The sequence below is a fragment of the Triturus cristatus genome, chromosome 7 (assembly GCF_964204655.1).
Source record: "Triturus cristatus chromosome 7, aTriCri1.1, whole genome shotgun sequence".
Taxonomy (NCBI): domain Eukaryota; kingdom Metazoa; phylum Chordata; class Amphibia; order Caudata; family Salamandridae; genus Triturus; species Triturus cristatus.
The window spans coordinates 1,167,429,732-1,167,452,607 of NC_140590.1; the positions used below are offsets into that span (position 1 = coordinate 1,167,429,732).

Here is a 22,876-nt window from a genome sequence, read left to right on the forward strand (position 1 = left end):
GTCACAGAACATCTACTTCATCAAAGGCCAGTCTCTCCTCTCCAAAGGAGCCATAGAACCTGTGCCATTACAACATCAGGGGACAGGTGTGTACACATGTACTTTCTCATCTTAAAAAAGGACAGCCCCTCGAGACCTATTCTAGATCTCTGACAACTAAACCACTACATACTGTCAGAGCATTTCCACATAGTAACACTTCAACAAGTGCTCCCGCTTCTACGGCAGGGCAATTTTATGTCTACTCTGGACTTAAAGGACACATATTTCAACATTCATCCTGCTCATCGTCAGTACCTAAGATTTATCATAGTGGGCCATTATTACCAATTCTAAGTACTGCTGTTTGGAGTCACCACTGCTCCCAGGGTATTTATCAAATATCTGGAAGTAGTCGCAGCACATCTGAGAAGACTACAGATCCATGTCTTACCATACTTGGCCAACTAGCTCATCAAAGCCAGTACTTACAAATGTGTTTCTTAACACACTCAAACCATTATTCACTTACTTTTTTTTTTTTTTGTTTGTTCTCATTTATGCGATTGTTGAGATTTTGGTACACCAGATCACCTTATGAAAGAACTCTATCAAAAATTCTCTAATTTTTTTATTTTTCCGACTGAGTAGAAACCGCCCTTCTGTATCAAGGTAGGATCATGTCTTAAGAACCTTCAAATTCTTTGCGTTAATCACAGATTCACCATGATGATTCTCCCGAATTTGTTGTATCGTGTAGGGTGTTTATTGGACATTCCTCCCTATCCTACCTCATGTTTTTATCCCATAGTTCCCAAAATCTGGTTCTATTACTCTTTCCTCTGGACTCGTCTAGTTTCCTAACCTTCTCTACAGAACAAAGCCATCCTACTGCATTAGGAGGAGTTGCGAGTATCCACTTTACCCATATCTCGCATCTGGCTAATAAAATTAAGATAAATATTAAGTATTTTTGTTTTTTACTTAATACAGTAGTGGAATCATTACTTTCCAAAATACCAAAAATAATGATAAATGTGCTTACCTCAATGTTCGTTTCTAAAACTTTATCGATAATCTTACACACTTCTTCCCAGAAAATGTCAAGTTGCGAGCACAGGTGGAACATGTGAATGTCGTTCGCTTTTGGTTCCCCACATTTAGGACCATTTTTCAGCACCTGTTTATTCATTTTGGATAGCTTTTCTGGTGTCCAATATGACCTGTGTAAAGTGAAAAGATGATTTCTCCTAAGTGCAGAAACTATAACTTGCCATAAAAGGTGCAGGATACTTGCCATTGCTGTTGCAAGTCTTGTGCTGGGAAGATCTTTTTCCATACATCATCTAGGGTAGTAAATTTATAGTCTCCTGTCTATCAAATGCCAATACCGCTTCGGTATTTCCTTTCTTGTTTGGTCACTTTGTATTTAATTCTCCAGATTCTCAGTAGTTTCTAAGATTTTCTCTTGATCCTTTGCCCAACTCGCCAGCTGATAATATTTAAACCTGGATAATTTTTTATTCCTGCCTTCCTTCAACGGGCCTTCTAAGGAGTCTTTTAAGCAGTCGGGTTCGCGGTGACCTCCAAATAGATAATATTTAAACCTGGATAATTTTTTATTCCTGCCTTCCTTCAACGGGCCTTCTAAGGAGTCTTTTAAGCAGTCGGGTTCGCGGTGACCTCCAAATAGGTGCTTGCCGACTGTAGTATGGAATTTTCCATGCTCTTCTTAAATCATACTGTAACTTGCAAGCAGTACCTAGTACTTTTAATTATATATTTTTTTTTTTTTAGTATTCTGGGTGCCCAAATTTATATAGACAGTGATCTTCGTCTGTGACATCCTTCCAGTAGGAAGAGTAAAAGGCGTGTAATCTAAAAAGGGTTGAAAAGCTCTGTAGTAAGAGAAAATCTGGGCTTGCTATGCCACCTCGGTTCTTCTTCTTGCGTAGTTTTTTCCACACTATTCTCACGTCTTTCGTTGCCCATAGAAACCCATTAATTTCACATTGGATCTTTTTAATCCATTGAGTCTTAAATTCTAGTGGTATAGCATTGAATAAGAAAGTAAACTTTGTCAAGATGGACATTTTTATAACATTAGATCGCCCCAGAAAAGAGAAACTCCATGATCTTAAAAACTTCTTCATTTCCTTTGCTTTTAAATCCAGATTTACTTGAGCAATTTCATCGATATTATTTAAAACCTCTATCCGGAAGTATTTGATTCTGTTTCTTGTTCCCGCTGTTAATGGATCTAAATTCCATTGCATTATTTCCGTTTTCTGATGATTGACTTGATAGCCGGAGATTTTTCCAAAATCTGTTGGCAGCTTTGTAATGGTGGGAAGGGACTTATTTAGATCACTTGTATATACCATTAGGTCGTCGGCATATAGAGCCACTTTTTTTAACCCATCCTTTAAATTTGAAAGGAATAACTTCCTGAGATCTTCTAATCATGTTTGCTAAAGGTTCTATATACAAGTTGAATAGATGAGGAGAGAGAGGACAACCCTTTCTCGTCCCTCTTCTAATCTGAATTTCTTTCAATAAACTGCCATTTATAAGTATTTTTGCTACCGGAGTGCATATATATTCATTATTGCTCTTAAAAAAATTCTCTCCTAGGCCATAATAAGATATTACTTTCTGCAAAAACAACCAGTTCACTCGATCAAAAGCTTTTGCATCGTCTAATGTAAGGACTGCGAGTGGAAGTTTTTCTTGAGTGGCAATGTCAACAGCTCCGATAAGCTGGTGAGTAAGGTTGTGTAATTGTCTCCCCTTAGTGAAACCTTTTTGATCGATATGTAAAAGTTTATTGGTTATATTCCCGAATCATGTGGCTAATATCTGCATGTAAATTTTGTAGTCGTTATTTAAAAGGGATATGGGTCTATACGACTCGCATTTTAGGGGATCCTTTCCTAGTTTCAAAATTAGACTAATGGTGACATCGTTCCAGGATTTTGGGAGTGCTAAACCTTCCAAATAGATGGTGTTAAAAAGGTCCACTGATCTAGGAGCCAATGTATCTTTTCAAACTGCGTATACCTCATTTGGGATGGCGTCTGGGCCTGCTGCTTTCCCTTTTTTAAATCTTTTTAACACACTCAATACTTCTTAAATAGTAATTCCTGCGTTTAGTATTTCACATGACTCAACCTCCAACTTTGAGATCGCTGATTCCCGAAGATAGGAGTCCGCTATATGGCCAGGGGTACTAAATCTTCCTCGTATAGGAATTGAAAGAAATCTACTAAAGCTTTCTCTTTCATCAAATCCAGTACTTACAAATATGTGTCTAACACACTCAAACCACTATTCACTTACTTTACCAACAGTAAATGCGTTGAAGTCTCATCTACAGCCTTCCAACACACAAACTTATCTGGAAGCCACGATAAACGTTCACAAAGCTCTAGACTCTCCAAATACAGCCAGGATTCACAGTATTCAGTCTCTTCTCACTCAATTTCAGTCCATCCAATCATTGCCAGCAAGAGTCTTCATGAAACTGCTAGGCATGATGGCGTCTTGCTTTATAATTGTTCCCCACGCAAGACTTCACATGCGTCCCCTTCAAGAATGCTTAGCATTTATGAGCCGGGAGGCGTCTCCCTCTTTCACTCATGATCTGTTAAGAGCCTACTTATTTGTATTGAGTGGCAGAGTGATGTGTTGAGTAATATGTACCCTACTGATGTTGTCCAACATCATATACATTGTACTCTTGCCTGCTTAACGCCCCCTATAGCCTGGTGGTGTTAATCTTTTCTCTTTGTTTTCAAACTCAATAAAAGATTTAAGCACAAAAGAATGCTTAGCAAGTAAGTAGAGCCAGTCGCAGGGTCAGTTAACCGATCTAGTGTTGATGGATGGCCGCACCAATCAGTCTCTGCAGTGGTGCAACCCACAAAATGTATCCAAAGGGCGGCCCTTTCTCGACCCTGCTCCACAGACTGTGCTAACAGACGCATCGCTCACTGGTTGGGGCGCTCACCTACAGACTCTCACAATCCAAGGATTATGGACTCTAAATTCCAGGAGCCTACATATTCATCATCTAAATTACAGGAGCCTACATATTCATCAACTAGAGCTACTATCAGGGCTTCTAGCGCTCAAAGCCTTTCAAACTTATCTTCTAGGCAAAACTGTCTTAGTCCGCACTGACACCATAACAGCTATGTACTACATACAAAAATAGGGGATACTCTCTCCACATGTCACGCCTAGCACAAGCCATTTGGAAATGGGCCATACATCACAAAACGTATCTCCTAGCAGAACACCATCCAGGAATAAACAATCAAATTACAGACCACCTCAGAAGACAGACAGCAAATCCACGAGTGGGAACTTTATCCCCATATTCCTCTTCCCTACTTTCAGGAATGTCCCCACATAGACCTGTTCGCCACAGCTCAAAATGCAAAATGTCCAAGCTTCGCCTCCAGGTTCCCATACCCGCACTCCATAGGCAATGCCCTATGGGTGAACTGATCAGGGATATTTGCCTACGCTTTTCCGCCTCTTCCACTCATTCCGCTCGTAGTTAGGAAACTTGGTCAAACAAGCCTCACACTGATTCTCATAGCTCCCACATGGGCACGTCAACCCTGGTTCACCACCCTACTGGCGCTTTAAGAAGTTCCACACCGAAAACTGCATCTCAACTCCAGTCTACTCACTCAGAGCCATGGAGAGAAATCGGGCATCCAAATCCCAAGGAACTAAACCTGGCGGTTTGGCTCCTGAAGTGAGATGTTGGTTATTTACAATTACCACCAGACTATGAATATCCTAAAGGAGGCTAGAAGACCTACTACTAGGGCATGGTTTGCTTGCAGCAAAGTGGAAATATTTGGTTATATACTGTAACCATATCAATCCCTTGATGCTTCATTACAAAACATCAACTGTTATCTCTTACACTTACGGCAATCTGGATTAGTTTATACATCCATTTGATTGCATTTAGCAGCAGTAGCTGCAGACTTACAAAACAGACAACACTTATCTCTTTTTCAGAGTATCAGTGATTAAAGCCTTTATGGTAGGACTAAAAAGAGTAATCCCACTTAGAGTTCGACCTGTACCAGTATGGAACTTTAACATAGTCCTTACAAGGCTTATGGGTCCACCTTTTGAACCAATGCACCAGTGTCCACTACAATTTCTCTCATGGAAGGTTGCTTTTCTTATTGCAATCCTTTCCTTAAGGTGAGTTGGTTAACTCAAGGCACTAACTGTACAAGAGCCTTTCTTTCAACTTCACAAAGACAAGGTGGTTCCTCAAACCAATGCCAAATTTCTTCAAAAAGTGGTTTCTGCTTTTCACATCAATCAATCAGTTGAGTTACCTGTGTTTTTTCCACCACCTGATTCTGTAGCAGAACGAGCTCTACATACACTTGATGTTAGAAGAGCTTTACTTTATTATGTAGAAAGAACAAAAACTTTTCGTAAGACAAAGCAGCTCATTGTTGCTTTTTCTCCACCACACAAAGGCAATCCCATTTCTAAATCAGGTATTGCAAGATGGATTGTTAAAGGTATTCAAACATGTTCTACACAAGCAAAAACATTGCCAATACCCACTTGAGTGCATTCCACCCGCAAAATAGGGGCTGTTGTAGGGGAATATTCCCTTAGCTGACATCTGTAAGGCAGCAACATGGTCTACACTGCACACATTCACCAAACACTATTGTGTAGATGTGTTAGCGAGGCAACAAGCTAATGTAGGCCGGGCAGTACTTAAAACACTTCTTCAAACAACAGCTACAGGTTAGCCACCGCTTTTAGAGAATACTGCTGCACAGTCTATGCAAAGCATATGATCTACAGCTCACATGCCTCGAACGGAAAATGTTACTTAGCCAGTAAGCACCTGTTCTTGGCATTTAGAGCTGTAGATTCACATGCACCCACCCGCCTCCCCATGTACCTATACCTGTTGCAGTTCTTTCTTATCTTACATACATATGCATGGACATCTCTATTCTACCTTTACTAACTCCCTTCTCACCCTCTGTGGGGAAAAAAAATCTAACAATGGAGTCGATTCCCATGCGCACGATCACCGAAAGGAGGAGTCACGTACCTCGTGACTGGAAAGACTTCTTAGAAAAAAAACAACTTGCAAACATCCGGACCCTACACTAGAGGGCAGGAGTATGCAAAGCATGTGAATCTACAGCTCTGCATGGCAATAACAGATGCTTACTGGGTAAGTAACATTTTCCTTCCTACTTAACTGCAGGTCGCGAAGTAAACATGAAAATTAGATCTATCAATGTCTTGTCGACAAACAACCGGATGCCTTGCTCCTTACTGAAACTTTGCTGAATGAGTCCTCAACCCCTGAGATTCTAGTAACTCTACCCCAAGATTATGGCATTTTAAGGTATGGCCTCCCAATGAGGCGGAGAGATAGCTATTATTCATAAACTCTCCCTTAAATGCACTGTTAAAGCAGCTAATAATAACTGTGAAGATATGTCCTTCACTATTGCTGCTGTAGACGATTATGCGATAACCGTTTTTTAGGTCGAGCCTAGCAGCGCGCATGCACTGCTCTGCGAGACTTCTTGTGTTTACTCCGTGTGGGTCTGACTCCTCCCACACATTGGATTGGCTTTTGCGTGTGTCTTTCAATAATGAAAGCTCGCAAATGGCTAAAGGCGGGTGCATGTCCCACCTCTTTTGTAATGTTCACTCCCACAGCGGTTTGCCTGCGGGAGCAAGCAGCGGAACGCAGGGTGGCAGCTGCATTCCTCGTGGGTCAGGTTACCGTGCTTTCTTTCGCTTGCAATCTGGTTTAGAAATCCAGTTCAACAGATTTGCAATGTCCATTATTCTTAGTTTAGTTATTTGAATGTACAATAACACCGCAGCCGCTAATTAAAGAGTTTAGAAACGGCAGGAGTGCGGTATGGAGCGCTTTAAAATCATTCTGGTCATTAACAACGAAGACCGCGCCTCTTTCACTCACTTCTAGGCACTTATAATGCGCGTGTGTGCACAGGATTGCGAATGGCCACCAAAGGGGTCAAATGCATTAACCAAGAGCAGTGCCAGTTTTCCAATTCCAGTCTACCTGGCTAGAGATTGGTGTGTAGAGTAGTTTATTTCCAGTCGGAGTTTAGGGATTTATGCTTCACTAGATCTTGTCCAAAGAAATTAGAAAATGCAGCCGCAATGGGGCGACATTTAATGATGGCATTACTGCATTTTTTTTCACAAAACAGTTAAAATAGCTATCTAGAAATCATTCAGCTTTTGGCCTCTTTCACCATATCCTAATTATTTTTTCTGATTTCGAAATGTGCAAGAAGGTAGAAATCGGCAGAGCTCTAAGCATGATTTTGCAACATCCGACACCGGAAATGCACATACTTCTAGAGGATAAAATCCCTACAACCAGACCTAAGTGCAAGCAACCTGTCCCAAAATCTGAAAAAGAATCTGAAAACAAAAAGGTGCTGTAAGCACAACCAGTGTTGACAGCTTCTTAGCTTTTTTAATTTACTTTCAATCGTGCTGCAGCCGCTGCACAACATGGCTATAAAAACATTGAAAAAGCCAATAGGCCTGTCGTAGGTGAGACCTATTGGCTTTGCCAATGCTTGTTTGATGTACCGACCTCCTACTCCGGTAGCCAACTTCATAACTATCCTCGTGGAAAATGTGGTTCAGTTAGCTATGTGCCACAACAATTTGATTATTCTAGGTGATCTTAACCTACATTTGGACTCTAACCCGAACGTCGAAGCGGAGTCTATGTCAAGAACTAACTACCATCAAATAAAATCTGAAAAACAATTGTCTCACACATCAGTTGGGCCATATATTAGAGCCTATCTCCTCCAACTGTCCTGAGATCGAAGTTGAAACCCAGATTGCGGTCCCTTGTTCGGACCACCATCTGATGGTCTTTTTCCAACCCTTTGTCCTGACCCAGTCTACCTGTTGGATGCAATTGCCCCATGGATGACCTTCACTACTCAGAGGCGGACTAACTCAGCGCCTTGTTATAATGAAGAACTGATGACAGCCCAAAAATCCTGTAAGGGCTTGGAGCGCCAATGGAGGAAGGATTTTTCTGACATTAATACAACTGTATTTAAGAATGAGCTAAACATATATCATGCTCTTGTTAGGAAAACTCATGGTGCATACTAAACAGATAAAATAGAGCAAGCCGAAAACTCCTCTAAAGAACTCTTAATCTTTATCATCACTGGAGTGAAGTGTGGCCCCTGTTCCCAGCTCTTTGTAGAATTGTAACAAGATTGCTGACTTCTTTGATGCAAAAGTAGCAAAAATCTATGATGCCTTTCCTCCTGATGCTCGTAATGGCACCTGTCCCAATTCTCCCAATAATACCCAGTTTGAGGGTATCGCTCTCTGAGTTTAGATCACCTATGTTGGAGAATCTTAAAGGTCTGGCCTTGAGCATCAAATCCGGTTTCCCATCGGACCCAGCCTCACCCAAAATCTTACGGCGAGGGTTTGATGCTATCCTGCTCTATGTACATCATCTCCTAGATCTCTCCTTCCGCTAAGGCAAAATCCAACTGAAATGGAAACAGGCAATTGTTCTCCTGCTAAAGAAAAAAAACCTTCTGCCAACCCGGTTTTCTTGGGTAATCTTTGCCTCATTTCGCTGCTGCCTTATTTTTCCAAAATTGCAGAGAAAGTGATGAACTTCCAGCTGGTTGCCCACATCAATTGAAACAACTTACCCATCCTTTGGAATCTGGTTTTCGAGCCGCCCACTCTATGGAGTCGGAGTTGCTCCTGGCAACTGAGACCTTGCGTCTCTGTTGGACCTCTGTGCAGCCTTTGACACCGTCTCTTATAACTGGCTCCTTCAGAGATTAAGGATCTGTGGGATTAAGGGTCCAGCTGTGTGCTGGCTGACCTCCTTTCTTCATGCTTGCAGCTTCCAAGTTGCGCAGCATCCGCATATTTTCAAAAAACATCCCACTTTCACAGGGGGTCCCACAGGGCCCAATATTGAGTTCTACTCTTTTTAAGCTATACTTTGAAGCCTTGGCAGGTATTGTTGAAAAATATAAAGTTACCATTGTTTCCTATGTGTTTGATACACAACTAATTGTCACCTTATCTCAAATCTCGGAGGACGCAGCCAATCAGTTTTCTTCTTGCTTGAGCGAGCTTGCCACCTGGATGACTAATAACTGCCTTAAATTAAACTGCAGTTATACTGAGGTACTGGTTGTGGGGAAGGCCCCCTTCTATTTGGTCCTCAGCATGGTGGCCCCAGACTCTGGGTCCACCCGTGTTCCCCTAAGAAGGAAACTAAACATCGTGGAGTTTGGTTTGACACCAAACTCTCCTTCGAGACCCTCGAAAAATGCTTTGAAACCCTCTAAGTCCTAAGAAAAATCTTAGACTTACTTCCTCTATGGGCGAGGAAAACCTTAGTACAATGCCTTTTTACCTCTCAGTTGGACTATGGAAACACCCTTTAATTAGGAGCAGCGAGAAAATGTCTGAATAAGCTGCAACGCATTAAAAATGTGGCTGCACGTCTGGTTCTCAATCGCCCCAGAAAAGCCGCTTCTGCCAGAGCTCTGGACACACACCACTGGTTGCGAGTAGAAAGAATCTTCTACAAAGCTTTGTGCTATTGTCACCGAATTTTGTAGGGAAAGGCCCTAGTTCTCTTCCAGGGGATCCTCATCAATAGTCATAAGCACTAGAATATTCCCGCCCTTGCGTGGGACCCCGGAAACACAATCCGATATGTGACAAACATATATGCTTATATATATATATATATATATATATATATATATCTGTAAGGACTCCCCTGTATACAATAAATAATATATCTATTATAAACAATATATCATAAAAACAGGGAAGAAACAACAGCAAAGCATGTTTGAAAATTGTTTTAATGCTTAGCGTTCATCACAAAACCTCAGATAGGACTGAAAGCATTGACAGCTCACAGGCTGCATTGCAGAAAACTACAGCCTAGAAAGGCACCGTGCCTTTAAGGCAGCCATGACCCCTAGCTTCCCATCATGCCTCAGGGGTGACAGTTAGGTCAGTTGTTCTTTGCGGTGACACAAAGCCATGACACAGAGTTGATAATTTCTTAAAAATAAGGCTCCTTTGCCCGGGGAGGCGGAAGGGTTGCTTATGACTTTGATGAGGATACCCCTGGAAGAGAACTAGGATTACAGGTAAGTAACTAATCCTTCTCTTCCAGGGGATCCTCATCAATAGTCATAACCACTAGAATAGAATAGCTCACCTCACCTCATCCACTGCGGGCAAAGGAAAATAACAATTAACAAACTCAGAAAACTGAACTTGAAAACCCAGATATTTCTCTTATCTGAATAGATTTCTCAAGGAGGCCTGGCCTACTGGAGTATCCGCCCTGGAATCGGATTCAAGACAATAATGCCTTGTGAAAGTATGCACCGATCTCCAGGTTGCTGTCTTGCAAATTTCTGCCATTGGAACGTCATGCAAGAAAGCTGTTGTAGCTGCTTTCCCCCTAGTGGAGTGTGCTTTAGGAGACAACAGGGGTTTATTTGCCAGCTGGTAGGCCAATTTTATACAGGACACTGTCCCTCTCGAAATGGACCTTTTGGAAGCTGGAAAGCCTGTCCTCGTGGTACCATAATTTAAAAAACAATTGCTCTGATTTTCTTATGTCCTTCGTTCCCTCCAGATAGAACTTAAGCACTCTCTTAAGGTCTAAGGAGTGGAGTGACCTTTCCGCAGGAGTAGTGGGATTGGGAAAAAAGGACAGTAAGGAGATTGACTGATTAACATGAAAATCAGATACAACTTTATATAGAAAAGCAGGGTGAGTCCTTAATACTACTCTGTTGTGGTGAAAGATAGTATATGGCTCTTTGGAAGACAGCGCTTGGATTTTGCTTACTCGGAGCGCTGATGGAATTGCGACTAAGAAAGCGGTCTTCCATGTCAAATGCTGCAGCGTGGCTTTATGGGTGGGCTCAAAAGGAGGACCCATTAATCTAGAGGACTAAATTCAACTCCCATGGAGGAGAAGGAGGCCGAACAGGAGGATACACTTTCTTCAACCCCTGTAAGAAATCCTTGACCACCTGTAGTTGAAAAAAGGAAGGCTGGTTTGCAGACTTTCTGTAGGCCGTAATGGCCGCTAAGTGTACTCTGATCGATGAATATTTTAAAAGCTACGACATCCCGTCTGGAGGTTCAGGCCAAAGTCCTAGACATGCAGTTCGGCGAATTTCTCTCTGGTAAACATGTAGATGAAGTGCTGCAGTCAATCAAATCTGATACGGCTAAGCGTATAATCTGTAGCAGAAAACGTTTGCTTCCTTCCTAGGCAGAGGTCAATATCTCTCTCGCCCCCAGCTTCAGCAGTGTTTCAAGCCGTTTTATCAACGGGGCTTTCGTGCTCAGTACTTTTCGCAGTCCTTTCGTTAAACCTCAACACCAGCCTACTCTAGAGCAGTGGCACATTGATGCCCATCATCAGAAGGAAGGGCTCACAACTCTAATAAGAATCAATAGGGAGCCGCAGGCCCCTGCTACCGTAGTCACACTTCAATTCGGCCCGCTTGCTCACAATTCTTCAGTCAATGGAAGCTTATATCTTTCGACAAATGGGTGTTAGACATATTTTGCCACGGTCACACCCTGGAATTTGTACAAGAGACCCCAAATTTAGAACTTCCCATAGTCTTCTCCAAATCCTCAAGAGGTAAATCCAATTGTTCCTCCCCAAGCAGGCAATCGAAGAGGTGCCACCGGATGAGCACAGTCTGGCGTTCTATTCTCACATAACCACCCTCTTGGAACTGAAAGCAGTTTTTCTGGGCCTCCAAGCATTCCTGCCAAGAATCAGGAAGTCATCGACTCTGATTCGCATGGACAACACCACCACCATGTTCTGTCTGATGCAGCAAGGTGGGACAAAAACTCGGGCCCCCTCAATCCTGGTTCAGCATATCTGTGAATGGCCGATAGTTCACGGAATATCACTACAGTTTCAACATGTGCAAGGAGTCTAAACCGATTGGACCAATTCCCTCAGCAGGGACACAAAGCAGTGTCACGAGTGGTAGCTAAATGAACAGCTGCAAAGGGTTTTTCACTGCTAGGGGTTTCCAACCCTAGATCTGTTCGCTACGTCACTAAACAAAAAATGCAGATTCTATGCCAGCATATTTCCTCAGACAGGCTCCTTAGGAAATGCCTTCCACTTCTCTTGGCAGGGAACATTTGTCTACGTATTCCCTCTGTTTTCTCATATTCCAGAGGCTGTGCAAAAGTTCAAACGAGAGCCTTGCCATGTCATTATAATCACCCCGGCGTGGGCCCGACAGTACTGGTTCACAGAGCTGTTTTGCCTATCAAGGTTTTCTCTAATTCTGTTCAAGCCAAAAGAAAATCGTCTCTCCATGATGGTTCCTCCTCAAATCCACATACTACACTTGGCTTGGCTCCTCATCACACAGATTTCGGGCAATTAATGATGTCTGAGGAATGTCAGGCAATATTACAGAAAGCCCAAGCTCTTCCTACAATAAAATGCTACTCGGCCAAGTGGAAAAGATTCTGTATATGGTGTACCACGCACTCTTGCTATCCTCATCGATGTCTGAGGACGTTTTGCCCTATCTCTTGTCTCTCACCAAAGCTGGTCTGGCGCATGCGCCCATCAAAGTGCACATAGCGGCAATCTCCAGATACAGACTAAGTTATGCTTGTTTGCCTTTGTGGTCTAACAGACTGATAAGCTTTCATGAGAGGACTTTTCAGGGTCTACCCTCCAGTAAGACGACCTCCAGTGCTATTGCAATTAAATACTGTCCAGTCACAGCTTATGAAGTTACTGTTTTAGCCAATTCACAAGTGCGACTTAAAGTACCTCTCATGGAAGATGGCCTTCCTAGAGGCCATTACGTCACCTAGACGTATTAGTGAAATTCAGGCCTTCACAACAATGGAGCCCTACCTGCATTTCTTTCCAGATAGTGATTCTTCATACCAATCCATCTTTTATTCCCAAGGTAACTTCTGCATATTATCTAAATGATCCAGTGGTTTGCCCTCCTCTTCAGCTCCATCTTCGCCAGCTGAGAGCACTCCATTTTCTGGACATTAAACGATGTTTAAAGTTCTACTTGCAAAGGACTCAGCCTTTCTGAAAATACCCTGTTAACCATTACCTTCTCTGCCCCTAGGAAAGGTCAGTCTTTGACGCGGGCATCTATCGCTCGCTGGGTCTCACCGACTGGTCTCTTTTGTCATGAGAGGTCTGGCCGCCCTCTGAATTCCAAGGTCGCAGCGCACTTAACACACAAGGTGGCAGCTTTCTCTGCCCTATTCGTAGTCGTGTCCTTGCCTGATACCTGCAGGGCGGCGACATGGGCGATGTCCACACCTTCACAAAACATTACTGCCAGGATGCTTGGCAGAAGGCGGATGTAGCAGTTGGTCAAGCTGCTTTGAGACGTCTGTTTGCAAGGTGTGATCTCCTGAGTGTATTTTTCTCTTAAAATAAGTGTACTATTGTTATAAGTAATTCATGTTTTTATAATATTTTCTAATTTAAGTTTTCGTATATGTATACATTGTTATGAGCTTATGTTAGATGCTCTTTATGGTTATCATTCGGGTTTTGGTTTCTGGGTCGCATGGTGGGATGGTTCACCTTACCCCGCCGCCTCTGACCCTTTGGTACTGCTTGCTATTCTGATTCAAGCATGTGAATCTATAGAAGATACAATACTGGAGAAAAAACGAGTTGCCTGTTCTCTGTAGTTCTCCAGTATTTTTTTTTTTTTTTTTTTTTTTTTTTTTTTTTGAAAAACCTTTATTGACATTTCGATCATTGACAAGTATGGGCCTACAACCCCCCAGGGCCGGCCGCTAAGCAATCAGAGCAATAAGGTCAAATATAAGCACATGCGGCACCTCGGTAGCAAAATCTTCATACTAAGATAGTTCGGCCCGGGAGCCGCGCAGGTAGGACACCAGGAGAAAAGGGGTTTTTCATTTTATAATGAAACAAAACAGTAGGATCAGGTGCCAAACAATTTCCCAACAGCGATAAAGGGCAGGCCGCATGATAGACGTTAGCAATAAACAGCAATCAATTGAATCCATGGCGCAAACACAGGAAATGATGGGGAAGAATATCAAAAACAGTTGCGCCTGCAGGCCCCCATACCTAACGCCCAGAGAACCCCGGGAAACTGTGGCACACACGGAGAGGCAACGGTTCACAGCAAAAGAGGCGTACCACGCTGATCCCAGAAAAGAAACACAAAAAAAAAAACGGAGAAGAAAAAGGAGGCCATGGAAAAGAGAGGAAGACTGAGAAAGAAAAGAGTCCCCCCCCCCCCCAACCCCCCACCCTGCACCTCTGCAAATGAGTATGGCCCCTCCCCCCCAGCAGTGTGCCTGTCGCCCTGGAACTAGACCCGAAATATAGAAGAAGCAGGGAAAAAGGAATAAGAAAGAACCCCACCAGGCGGGGGGGTGGAGAAAATATAATAGACTGGAGGAGGGCCTTCAGAACATACCCCCGGCTTCTCCCTCCCGCACCGTAAGGTATCCCAGCAGCAAACAATAAGTAGCACCAAATCGACCATAACAAAAGGGGGAATGGGGAGCATTGCGCACCGAATATGCTAGTAGCTATGTCCTGGGAGTACACAACCATGAGTCCGCCCGTCTACCAGGTGACCACCCCGAGGGATCGGCCTCATCCCTGACCACTCCTGGCGATGCTGCCCATGCCTACCCCTCGACCCAGCGCCATGTCCGATGTTCCAAGGTGAAGGGATGTCCCAAAACAACCGGGAAGCGACGCACACAGGTGGGGTGGAGGTCTCAGAACGCCAACACAGTCCGCATCTCGGAGGGACGTCTTTCCCAGTGCTGCCCCAGGATCTGTACTGCACACAAGGTCCGGGAAGGCTGAATCCTCCAAAGTAGACAGACATTGCTGGTAAAGTCTCTGGGTCACCGGAGGTCGTACACGGGACGGGGCCACCACCTTCCACTCGGAACCACTACCTCCGGAACAGATCAAACCCTCAGTCAGCCGATCATACGGTAGCATACTGTCCGGAGTGTCCGGCTGCGCACTAATCGCAGGGATGGCCGCGACATTATCCTCCTGTGTGCAGTGTAGGAAGTCCCTGTGCAACTGTGGACTAGCATGCCGCCATTGTCCCAACGCTGATGCCACACCGTCGATCTTACTCCCCAAGACCTCGATGCCACGAGCCAAGGAGAAATGAAGGGCACCAAGGGCTTCAAGGGGGTCGCCGTACCCCAGCACTGCTCCCCGCGGTCGCTCTGCCACACTCCCAAAAGTCACACACTCCCAATCCTGCTGCGACCCGGTGGACAGGATAGTAGGCTGCATCGCAACAAGATGGCCGCCGGGGGAGGCCCGGCTCGTATGGGGGCCGGGACCCAGGGACAAGCACCTCGGGGTCCACGTCGCTGGAGACAGGGGTCCGGGGGCAGGTACAAATTCAGCCGTTGGGCAACAGTCGTCTCCACCAAGGACCAGCGGCCGCGAAAATCCGGGAGCAGTCTGCAAGGATCAGGGCGAGCTAGGGGCGGTGTCCGGGCAGCTCACCGTCAAAGGCAGGGGCAAACACCGAAGAGTCTGAGAACTGCACCCCCGGGCATGCCCTCGATCCACTACGCTTCAGCAACGGGAGCGGCCGTGGCGAAATGCAGGCCGGGGGCAGCACCGCTCCGGTGGACCGACTCCACCCAGTCACCACAGGCCGTTGTTGTTAAACTGCCACCCGGCCAAGGCGTCCACTCGAGGTCCCGGCTCCGGGGCCGCACGGGCCGCAAAGTTCATCCGCAAATTTCTCAGGCGGTACAGTAGCCAGAAACCCCGGAGTCACACGATCGGTTGCCACTCTCCTTCACAAACACGATCCCATGGCGCAAGCTGAGGATCTAGTACAGGATATCCGTGCGGGATGCGGAGGTTCACGGAGCCGGGAATCTACGCAGCCGTCTCGGTCGCCATCTTGGCTCCTCCCACCTAGTTCTCCAGTATTGATATTTTTTATAGATTCACATGCAACCCTCCCTCCCCTTTCCACGTTCACCTTCCATACCTTTCTTATTACCTTGTGATACTGTTGCTCGAAATCTGAGGTATGGTGGCCCTACAGGGAAAGGAGACTCTACAGTCTATGCTCTGATTGGCTAGAGTTTGGATGTTTTATAACAATGGTAATAGGTTGCGAACAGATGTATACTCATATGGGTGGTGCATATATGTGCATCCGCACAGTCACTTCCGGGTCAGTTTAAGGCCATCTGTGTTTGTGCCACCTGTAGCTGCGTGTGAGAAGTTATTTGACTCATGTGATGTTTGTGTATTTCAACATGTTTCAATACATTGTAACTCAATGGCACACTTTTCCTGTCCATTTTTTAAAATGTAGTGTTCTCCATATTTCAGATCCTTTTTCAAGGTCAACTGGATATACCCCTCTGGCATCCCTTACCAATGGCGCCTTTGGTGGATTGGGAAGCCCCACCTTCAGTGAGTACATCAAGGATCTCCTGTGGTCAATCAGTATTGGGAAGCCCCAGAGATATCTGTAGCTCACCTTTTTCCAGGGAGTGTTTATCTGGAGCTATAGCTAGTCTTGAGACTGCTTCTCTTCTCCTTAATTAGTCTGTGGTTATTGTATGGGTAAATGCCATTCCTAGGGTCATCTTGTTCGTAGAAGTCCATAAAGTGGCTCCCTTTTAATCCAGTCTGACATGGTATATTAGAGTAGCACACTACTCACCCAAAATGGTATCCAGGCACTTCTCATCAATATGAGATTTGTAGTTATGGTAGAGTTGTGTGGCTGCAGTCTCTGTAATCCTTCTGTCCGGCACAATCGTAATGATGGATTTCAAGGTATTCTAGTGGAATTGTAATATTGTCTGATTTGAGTATGGTTAGCCATGGTGGTGGGCCAGTCCGAAAGGTAGTAATGAGTAGCAGTTTTTGAGTGAGCGAGCTGGATGAGGGGTATAGGTCACTTAAGTTCAAGGCATCTGTGGCTGTAGATACACATGCTTTGCATATTCCTGCCATCTGGTGTTGGTTTCGGACGTGTGCAAGTTGTTTTTCTTAAAAGAAGTCTTTTGAGTCACAAGTTAGTGGTGACTGCTCTTGGTGATAATGCGCATGGGCATCTACTGCATTGTCAAATTGTTTTCTTTCTGCTGTCTGGTTCGGAGATGTGTGCCTGACCCCAGGGTCTAGACCCTTAAAGTGCTCCATTCTGTTTGTCCTCACTGGTATTGTTTTCGATCACATTTATCCATCTTGCTAATTGAGTTTAAGAAACGTTATCGTTCTTGAATCGAATTGCTTCAACCACAGCCCTCATGGGCCTCGCCCTTTGGGATGCCAATTTTCAGTCTACACCAGGTTCACCACAGGATGCTCTGCTGGTGATAGAACGGACACCTTTTCATTTCTGCCCATACTGCCATGCAAAATACCCTCAGACTGGTCTCCATCCGGTCTGTAACCTGTTTGTCACAGGAACACAGGGAGGAGGGTTGTGAAGCCTGTATCTTTAAGGTCGAAAAAAACTCTTAGAGACCATGGGGCACGTTGACGCGAAATGCACCTGAGCAGTATTGAAGACACCAACCTCTTTGGACATCATGATGTCATGGATGAGTAGCAAGAACTCCCTGGATCAACTGTGGCAGAGGAAGAGGGCGGTTCCAGCTCTGAGCTCGAAATGGAGATGCAGGACATTTCGCCGGCTCAACAATATGTGAGTACGGTAGCCCCTGTCCCACAGCCCTGTCTCAAAACCTAGGAGGCATTTGTCCCTACCTGAACAAAAGTCCCTTGGACCACCACTGCCTTTGCGCCATTGTTGGCACCGAAAGACTGATTCGGATGCCCCACCCTCGGGCTCTGCACCTAAAAACCAGCCAAAGCCGTCTACGTCATTCACCTTGGTGCTGAGTCAATCTTCGATACGAAGCCGACCAGCCCCATCTACGCCTCTGATCGTACCATTGATGCTGTAACAAACACACCTCTGCTTTAAAACCGGCTCTAAAATCTGATCCTGGCAAGCCTGTGGAACCTATTGTCCACAAATTAGATGCTTGTTTAAAGAAAAAAAAACATCAGCACCACACAGGGAGCACTCTTGCCAAACCTTAGTTTCAGCTCCACCACCATCGAAGAGACAGTTCTCCTTCGAAGAGGCTATTGATACTCCAGTCCCTGCCAAACAGAAGAAAGTTGACGCGGCCACCAGGCCTTTACCACCTCCACCTCATTCGCCATCTTTCAACACACTCTGATGGAGATTCCTTAGATGTAACACTTCAAGGTTCTCCGCATTCTTACACAAGTGGGCAGGGGATGATACTTTAGGTACACCACCACCCCTAACCGACCCCTGGATTGCATATTATGTAGACCCTCCATTGGACACCGATTAAGAGCTATACCCTGCTCGTCCATCTCCTCCTGATGGCTCCACATCGTACCAAGACCTCATTGGTAGAGCTGCTACTTTTCATGAGGTCAAGCTACACCAAGAAACTCTGGAAGAGGACTTCCTTTTTAAACGCTCTCTTCCACACATCGGGCCACCTAATAGCTCCCTATGCCTAAGGGTATGGTACGCCATACAGTAGACCTCTTTGAAGACCCTGCTAGAGCCATGTACGGGGACAGATTCCTCCTGACTCGCTTATTACCAAGCTTGTAAGCGAGCTGATTCCCAATCTTCCAGTGGTGCACCACCTCCTGACAAGCAAAGCAAACTCTGATGCCTCTGGTAAAGGGTCGCAGCTCAATCAGCCAACCATTGGCGTATTGCCAACTCAATGGATTTGCTTGCAAGGTATGACTGTGCCCACTGGGGTGAAATGGAGGAACTTCTCCAGTATCTCCCAAAGGAGCACAAGAAAAGGAGTCAGGAGCTTGTCTCTGAAGGAAAGCTCATCTCCGTTGTGCCATAGATTCTGCAGATACTGCTGCGAGGGAGATCAATACCAGTATCTTGCTGCGGCACCTGGTCTGGCTCCGCATACCTGGTTTTCAGCCAGAAATCCAACAAAGTCTATTAAATGTCCCTTTCAACCAAAAAAATCTTTTCTGTCCCCAGAATTACCTGGTCCTGGAAAAAAATGAATAGGGTTAGAGACTGCCAAGTCTATGGGTGCACCTCAGACACCTAGTGGCTCCTTTCTCCACTCTACTAAGCGGGTTAGAAAACCAGCTACCCCGATGCCTCTACCACGTACCAACGTGGCCAGGGTCGCCATTCCTCTTACCTAGTTTTTATAGAGGCTCCTATAGAGACAACAATGCCCAAGATAAACGCAAAGTGCTTCCTCAAGTGGTGCCGCACCCAACACAAAACATCGACGTTCTTCTACCCCGAAGACTTGACACCTATCGGGCGACGATTACAGGGCACATGGCAATCAATAACAGACCAGTGGGTGTTGGACATTATCCGACATGGTTGTTTGGAGCTCATACCCTCCCCCCCCCCCAACTTTCCACCTGACACTCGCATGCTCTTCCTGTAACACCATACACTATTCAAACAGGAAGTTCAAGTTATCTTGCTCAAAGGAGCTATATAACCCGTCCTTCTACAACATCAGTAGTATACTCCCTTTACTTCCTAATCCCCAAAAAGGATGCATCTTTACAACCAATCTTAGATTTACGACACTTAAATCATTACATCCTGTCAAAGCAGTTCCATATGGTCTCGCTCCAAGAAGTTATCCCACTTCTCCAGCAAGGCGATTTTTCACATTCCCATACATCCAGCACATTGCAAATTCCTGAGTCTTGTGATAGCAGGCAAACATTACCAATTCAAAGTCCTCCCATTCGGGGTGATTACTGCACCTCAAGTATTCACCAAATGCCTAGCAGTGGTAGCAGCACATTTACACAGACAAAACATTCATGTCTTCCCGTATATCGACATCTGGCTGATCAAAGCCAGCACAATTCAGATGTGCCAACAACACACTGAAATACCATAGACCTGCTCCATCAACTAGGCTTCACCTTCAATGTCCAAAAATGTAATCTTCAACCTTTACAGGTTCAACCGTATCTGGTTACTATCCTAAACACACATGTGGGATTAGCCTATCCCAATACAGTAAGAATTCAAAATTTCCAAACCCTACTACCTCTTTTCCAAGCACAATCAACAGTTGCCAGTCAGACCTCTCGTGCGCCTACTGGGTAGATGGCCTCATGCATTACCATAGTGAGACATGCACTGCTACACTTGCGTCCACTCCAGGTATGTCTTGCACAACAGTGGTCTCAGTCACAGGGTCAGTTAGAGGATCTGGTGTTGATACACAGCCACACTCATCGCTCTCTGCAGTGGTGGAACAGGGAAAACCAGTTAAAAGAGCAGCCTTTCCTAGACCCTGTTCCCCACATTATCCTGACAAAGGACGCATCACTGACAGGCTAGGGTGCTCACTTACAGAATCTCAATCTGGGGTCTCTGGGACACCAAACACCGGGGTCTCCTAGAGCTACAATCTGTTCACCTAGTATTGAAAGCGTTCACTCCTCACCTAATCATCAAGCTTGTCCTAGTCCGGACGGACAATATGACAACTATGAGCTATTAACAAAAGTGTGGGGGGGGGCATTCTCTACCGTTATCGAGCCTATCTCAGACCATTTGACTTTGGCCTCTACATCACAACCTTAATCTGTTAACGGAACACCTCCGGGAACAGACATTAATTTTGCTGAGCTCCTCAGCAAGATACAGCAACAAGTGGGATCTCCACCCGAGTCCTCCTCCCTTACTTCCACAAGAGGGGATTTTCACAAATAGATCTGTATGCAACTGCAGACAAAACAAAATGCCCACACTTCCCATCCAGGTTCCCACACCCACTATAGAAGGGCAATGCCCCGTGGATGAAGTGGTCAGGGATATTTGTGCACACTTTTCCGCCTTGCCCTCCTCTTTCATTTCTGGTTCGGAAGCTCTGGCAAACCTCTCACATTCATACTAGTTGCTCCCACCTGGGCCCGACAGCCCTGGTTCATAACACTACTAGAACTATCAGTAGTTACCCACTCAAAGCTTTTCCTCAAACCGGACCTTTGCAATCAGAACCATGGAGAAATCAGGCACCCAAGGAGAGCTCAACCTAGCAGTTCCTGAGGTCATAGAATTTAGTTACCTCACTCACTCACCTAAATTTATGACCAGTCTCAAAGAAGCTCGCAAGCATGCTATGCGGCTGAATGGAAAAGTTTAGTCTGTTACTGTCAGAATAAGAGTATCAATCCATTTAATGCTACAATAAAAAACATTGTTACTTGTTGAATGTACAGCTTTCTACCCTTGCATTCACGTCCATATGCTTGCATCTGGTTGTAGAGGCTGCTTATCAGCAAAATAGACAACACATGTCTTTGTTCAAAATACAAGTCATCAAAGCCTTTGTGGAAGGTCTTAAAGTGATTCCACCCCGGGTTCCACCAGCACCTACCTGAAATCTTAACATTGTTCTCACAAGACTTCTGGATCCACCACTTGAATCACTACATAACTGTTCCTTTCAACTTTTATCTTGGAAGGTTGTTTTCTTAATTGCCTTTACTTCACTCAGACGTGATGTGGCACTGACTTTGAAAGAGCCTTTATTCCCACTCCACAAAGATAGTGGTCCTTCGCACCAACCCAATTTCTTCCAAAGGTGGTCTGTCATTTCCACCTTAATCAGTTGAGTAACCAGTGTTCTTTCCTCAACCAGACTCAGTTGCGCAAAGGGCTCTCCATACATTAGATGTTGAGACCTCATGTACTTCATTGACCGAACTAAAGACTTTGCAAAACCAAACCGCTTTTTGTTGCATTTTCACCCCCTCATAAGGGAAAGTCCATATCCAAATCAGGCATTGCCAGGTGGATAGTAAAATGCATTGACGTTAACCCCTTCAGTGCCCATGACGAGCTGGACTCGTCATGGGCCGCGGTGGCGCTGTGCCCATGACGAGTCCAGCTCGTCATAGACCCCGCCCGCTAATGCAACGGCCGGCACTGGGCGGGGAAAGGGGCGGGCACTGAAGGGGTTAATTCAAAGTCGAAAGGACTTTACCTACACCCCCTTGAGCGCATTCTACTGGCAAAATAGGGGCTTCTATAGCTTTCCTGGGCAACATTCCTCTAGCTGATGTATGCAAATCAGCTACATGGTCTTTACCATACACTTTAACCAAACATTATTGTGTGCATGTTCTAGCACTCCAACAAGCTAATGTAGGTCACAGTGCTACGTACACTCTCAACAACTGCGCCACCCACAGGTTAGCCACCGCTTTGAAGAGCACTGCTATACAGTCTGTGCAAAGCATATGTATCTATAGCCACACATGCCTAGGAGGAATTTTTAATTTTGAAAGAGCCTTTATTCCCGCTCCACAAAGATAGTGGTCCTTCGCACCAACCCAATTTCTTCCAATGGTGGTCTGTCATTTCCACCTTAATCAGTTGAGTAACCAGTGTTCTTTCCTCAACCAGACTCAGTTGCGCAAAGGGCTCTCCATACATTAGATGTTGAGACCTCATGTACTTCATTGACCGAACTAAAGATTTTGCAAAACCAAACCGCTTTTTGTTGCATTTTCACCCCCTCATAAGGGCAAGTCCATATCCAAATCAGGCATTGCCAGGTGGATAGTAAAATGCATTGACGTTACTTCAAAGTCGAAAGGACTTTACCTACACCCCCTTGAGCGCATTCTACTGGCAAAATAGGGGCTTCTATAGCTTTCCTGGGCAACATTCCTCTAGCTGATGTA

The 22,876-nt window shown here is 45.0% G+C and overlaps 1 protein-coding gene across 3 annotated transcripts in view; it reads left to right on the plus strand.

Moving 5' to 3' along the window:
- Nucleotides 1–22,876, plus strand: part of FBRS (fibrosin) — a 460,820-nt gene that overhangs the window by 392,156 nt on the left and 45,788 nt on the right. For all 3 annotated transcript variants that reach the window (XM_085618447.1, XM_085618449.1, XM_085618448.1), the window contains exon 17: nt 16,487–16,570. In XM_085618447.1, the coding sequence (XP_085474573.1) occupies nt 16,487–16,570 (84 nt within the window). The remainder of the gene's footprint in view (nt 1–16,486; nt 16,571–22,876) is intronic.